The following is a 5,489-nucleotide window of genomic DNA, read 5'->3' as shown; positions in this document are numbered from 1 at the left end:
TTCACCTGAAACTAAAAATAATGAACAGAGTAAGCTGGTTATGAGACTATACAGACAAGATTATTACTAGTAATATCTCAGTGGTGATAATACACCAAAGAGACAAAAAACATAAAACAGTTTGCGGAAGTGCAATGACAATTAACCCTTCCAGAACTCTTTACTTTTATAGTGAAAAAATTAGGATACCATAGACAAGAAAATAGGAAAAGCATAGACTACTATCACAAGATTACTCACAGCTCCTAATGAGTAAGCTTAACTCCAGTTAATCTATCTAGAAAAAGTAGAAAGAATCATTTCACCTTAACACGAATCATTTCACCTTAACACTTCAAAACAAGAGCTCATTCTATATGAAATAGAGTATCCATATCTTAACAGTCATTAAATATAAACGGACTTTAAGACTGCACTAGTTATGCAGAAAACCTTTACCATAAGCAAAAATAGTTGGTATAGTCGAGATAATCCAACTTTTGATGAACAGCATTATCTAGTTAGGACCAATTGAGTTTCAAAACTAAAACAAAGTATGTCATCAGATACAATACCTTCCTATTTTTAAACTTCAAACACTTCAAGCACAACAAACTCAACATTCTTTTCAGCTCGCCAACATGATCAGGGTGGTATATTGGAGTTGGTAATTCAATATATCCAAAATGGCCTGAAAGGTTAGGAGGAAAATGACACCGTTAAGAGAAACTGCACTTGTTTAAAACTACGTTAAGTAGCTATCATTATAGATATACACATCTTCTCTTTCTCATGAGTAGAAAGCATGAGGAATAGATTCGCATACCTTCACATTGCCCAGCCTCACCCGTCCCGCAGGATTCACATTTGCCAGTTTCAAGAGGCAGGCCAAGAAAAGGGTTGGAAAGTTGACTAGCATGGCTGATAGGGCAGTCACTAATCGAGGCTTTGCACTAATCAAGAGATAGGAAGACAATCAAATATTCTCCAACCAACTCAAAAATGGAGCAATCATTATGGAAATCTATTGTAAACTATATCCTCACTTGAAATAGAATTTTCTTGAATCTTTTAGGTTTCGTATGTCTACCGACTACCATAATATTCATGATTCATCAAAAACAATTGTCAGCTGTAAAATAATGAAGAAGTACTACTCTATATCATCATACACCGAATAAAGACAGAACACTGAAGACTAGAGCCATCAGAAGTCCTTTTCCCGAATGTGGCAGGTAACCAAATTGTTCAATGTTTTAAAAAATAATAACAAATCAAGATGGTATAAAAATCAAAGGCTGAGAGTTAAGTGAAACTATTTACTTACAATTTCTTGACGAGTTGCCAAACCAAATCTTATTCCTTTTATTTTCGCCTCGAAAGTTGTGGGTGCTGAAGAGTCTTCCATTTCCTTCAACACCTGGAAAGTGAAGATAAAATATATTCTGAAACCAACTATAATGAAAGTATGCAACAATATGGAAAGATTTTAAAGTGCATGACTTCGGTGCAGTATAAACAAAGTTTTAACCTTTAAGCATAAAACCTTTGGCACATAACATTGTACCAAAATTAAGCAAAGATATGCGTGTTGGTTCATAGAATTACTAATCCTGTCCATCAGTTATTCAGAACATAAGATGATGGAATCATGGACCTAATGAGATTAAGTATTAAAGTCACATAATTCTGCCACAAGCATAAAGCAAAAGAATGTAAATGACCTTAATAACCCTTATTTAGCCACCCAAATGCTATTTGACCAAAACGTATAGTATTTTTTTATTAACAATTACAATTATACGGATCTCATTTTCAGATTATCTCAATATCCAAGAAATGCAGAAATATTGAGAAAAAAATAAATTCCACTTGAAAATACCAAAAGAATAACAAACATGCATCATCTACCAAGAAAATCCGAATGCTATCCCGAGAAAAATTAACACACAATGCAAAAACTATGCCAAAGCCGAACAGAAAGAATCAAAACAAAGAACTCACATAAGCGCCTGTGTCTTCTAATAAAAAAAATGATGCATATTAATTTGTTTTATGAAATGCCAAAAAAGCACAAGGTGGAGAGTGGATCTGATCACAGAGAAGCACTTGAGATAAACATTACATTTGGTAAATAAGGATTTGGTTGAAGTGGATGCAGATAGAAGTTGAGTGAGGAAAACTGCGTATATCCACTCAGGAATCAGCATGTTTTATGAAGCGAGTAGTGAGTCTCAGTGCTTTTGAAAACTATATTGACTCGATATATTATACACAGAATCGGCATTGAACAATGCAGTAAGGAAAAGGGTAAAGAAGAAGAAAACCCCAATAATGATACATCTTCCCGAGGTTGTCAGTATATCCTTGAAAGCATTTCTTGGCTAAGGACTAAGTATCTAATAAAGCCAGGTGCATCATCTAAGTACTTGATGACATTATACCCTCAACTGTATAAACTTTGTTCCAAATGTAACTAGCAATAATTACATAATAAATATGTAACAGTAATTCAAAATGGGAACACAAACACAGGAAACCACATATTTGGAAATGTTACCTCAGCATGTCAGAAGCCAACTTCTCCAGTCCAACTTTTAGCACCTATGCCGGGGAGAAAAAGAACACCAAGGATTACATTGTAACCACAGTCAGTACAGAAAGACAGTAAAATTAACAGTGGCGACCAAGACCAACAAGAACCTCAGAAGCTAATATCATTATTTGGACAAGAATGACAAGAAGATAGTATATCGCATGGTCGCGGTAGATGGAGAACTACAATTTTTCTTCTCTCAAATTTTCTGGAAAACCAAATGTAGTACTCACCAAACAGGTGAGAAATCAAAGCAAGGTAAAGCATTCATAGCTCTTTTCCACTAAACAGCACTGAATATTCAGACGACCCAAAGAAACAGCATAGTTGGAACTTTCCCCATCAAGAAATGAGTTGAAAAAGGGGTTAAATTTGCAGCTAATACAGAGTTGTCATGAATATCTGTCCTCAGTCCCAAATTAAGAAATTTCACCAGGTCAACACAGGATTTACAGCATACAGTTATCAAACACTTAGCTTCTCATTAGCTCAACAGCAAACATCATTAAGAAAAAGGACCTAAATAAATGTACAATGTACACTTTGCACATGCCACACATACAAATTCAGTAATGACAAGAACGGAAAAATACACATAAAATACGAGAGAAGAGAAAGTTGCAACGAGAATTTAACAAAGCCAAAACTAAAACCAGCCTTCAGATGCTTAAAATTCTGCCATCATGCAGCAAAACACAACCAGAATACACTTCATATTAGAGTACACATAGGAAAAACCTCCAAAGGTTACAGAGGGTATAAGAGACGTAAAGCAGAAAACAAAACAGAAAAAAAGAAAATTAGAAAATTACTGGAGCAAAACAATTGAATGGAATTAGAGAAAAATACAGTTATACACATACACAGACAACCCAATTCGCATCTATGTGTTTAAAATATATGCAAATTAAAGTTCCCAAACATTCATTCAAGAATAAGTGAAAGAAGAGTCGAATGCAGTACAAGAGATCTTTAACATTGTTCAGTCCAAAGAGAAAGAAATCCACATGCAAGCAGACGAAACTATTTGCATTTCAAGAATATTGCACAAACAAAAGAAGGCGAGTTGAAAATGATTCTCATCCTCCATGAAGAACGAAACACAAACTTTAAAATAATAATAATAATAATAATAATAATTGAAGAAAGTACAAATAACTCAAAAGACCCAACAATCTACTAACAAACAAACTAAAAAAGAACAACTTACACAACCCCATAAACATAAATATCCAGAATGACTACATGTACTTGCAAATACAGGAACAAATGTGCAAATTCTACCTATTCCCGTAACAGCGAAATGCGACTAAAACCCAGCAAACACAAGAAGCCCTCTTCGAAATGCGACTCCAAATTTAAAGCGCCTGACGAGAAAAAATCAAAACCCTTTTCAGGCAATTGGTCCGCCAATTCTTGAAGTTTTAAGGCTAGAGAGAGAAAGAAAGAGGGGGGGAGAGAAAGAATGCGAAAGGGGTTTTAGTAGAGACTGTTGAAGTCTTGCGCTTTTCTGCATGCAGTTCAAAGGAATTTTCACTTTTCTTTCGATTTCAATTTCTCCTCTCCCCTCCTGCTCTGTGACTGTGACTGTGACTATGTCTATGTGGGTTTGGGTTTTGGCTCTCATTCATATTTCTTCTCTCTTTTGCTGTGGGTGAATTTTGTTAACAGTGGAAAACAGTACTGACTGTGGTCAAGATTGTGGAAGGTCCCCAGAATTACGCTACTGCCCTTGTGGGATTTGGAGTTCCTAAACAAATGATGAGGATTTTTAGGTCCTTTCCTGATGGCCAAAGTCAATATATTAGGAAATTTCTTTTTGTCTTTTTTGTTTTGGGGGTAAAAAACCTAAAAGTAAATTACACAATACTCTAATGTTTGAATTATAAATATCCCATTCAAAATATTCATATAATTAACAATCGTCTAACAAATACCTCTATAATATATTGTCTCAATATATCTATTAATTTCAATTGAATATTTATAATTGTAACAAATTTCAGAAAAATTTATTATAATTTATGTCAATAATTACAATATGAGTTATTATATCACGTCAATACAATATCAATTTCATAAGCGTCTTAGCTTGTATTTTTATTCACTTACATAGTTTATATAAGACAAAAGTTAGGGTAAATTATATTTTATCATTCGAGTTATAATTATATTTATACTTTATCATCTAAATTTTCTTTTGTGTCAATTTACTATTTCAACTTTATAAATTTTGCATATTGCCATACATGAGTTTTTTTTTTCTGCCATAAAAACATCATATGCAGTGCACATATTAGGAAATATATCATTACATTGCCCTCGCACGTCCTATATGCACTATATGTGTTGTTTTTCTTGTAGAAAAAATCGACAAACATATGATCTTGTATGGCATAATTAGTAATTTGACACGAAAATAAAAAGTTTAACAGAATATAACGATAGATATAATTCGAATGAAAAAATTAAATTTACTCAAAAAGTTATTCGGCACTAACTTTTAGGTATGAAATTCAAATTTGAACTTGGTGTAAATGTTTCACTCCTACTATTTGGTATATAAAATTTAATTTTCCAAATCTTAGCTTTGTTTGGTTTGATTTTATTTTTATTTTTTTATTTTTGAAACATTGATGTAAGTAAAAAACTTGTTTATTTATAGGTGTTTTCACTGAAATTATTTTACTATCATTTTTATCTCAATCATTATTTTTTATATTTTACATATATATAATTTAAGTCACTAAATTTATAAACTTACAGTATATTATTTTTATAATGATTTGGCATAACATCACTATCAATTCGTAATAAAATACACACACCTATAAATTCAATTTAAATATAATATATATTTGATTTGGCACCACTAATAATAAAAAATAAATCTATTATTTTCATAAAATAAAAA

General features: G+C 32.4%; 1 protein-coding gene across 1 annotated transcript in view; it reads right to left on the bottom strand.

The window, feature by feature from the left end:
• Positions 1-4,234, bottom strand: part of LOC105170195 (DNA-directed RNA polymerase V subunit 1) — a 20,339-nt gene extending 16,105 nt beyond the window's left edge. Inside the window, exons 1-5 of the mRNA XM_020699230.1 lie at positions 3,860-4,234; positions 2,540-2,583; positions 1,307-1,399; positions 806-932; positions 525-670 (exon numbers count right to left, since the gene is read on the bottom strand). Of these exons, the coding sequence (XP_020554889.1) occupies positions 525-670; positions 806-932; positions 1,307-1,387 (354 nt within the window). The 5' untranslated portion in view covers positions 1,388-1,399; positions 2,540-2,583; positions 3,860-4,234. The remainder of the gene's footprint in view (positions 1-524; positions 671-805; positions 933-1,306; positions 1,400-2,539; positions 2,584-3,859) is intronic.

The sequence above is a fragment of the Sesamum indicum genome, linkage group LG1 (assembly GCF_000512975.1).
Source record: "Sesamum indicum cultivar Zhongzhi No. 13 linkage group LG1, S_indicum_v1.0, whole genome shotgun sequence".
NCBI classification, from domain to species: Eukaryota; Viridiplantae; Streptophyta; class Magnoliopsida; order Lamiales; family Pedaliaceae; genus Sesamum; species Sesamum indicum.
Note: the sequence above shows the minus strand (reverse complement) of the source record. Positions and strands in the feature narration are given on the sequence as shown.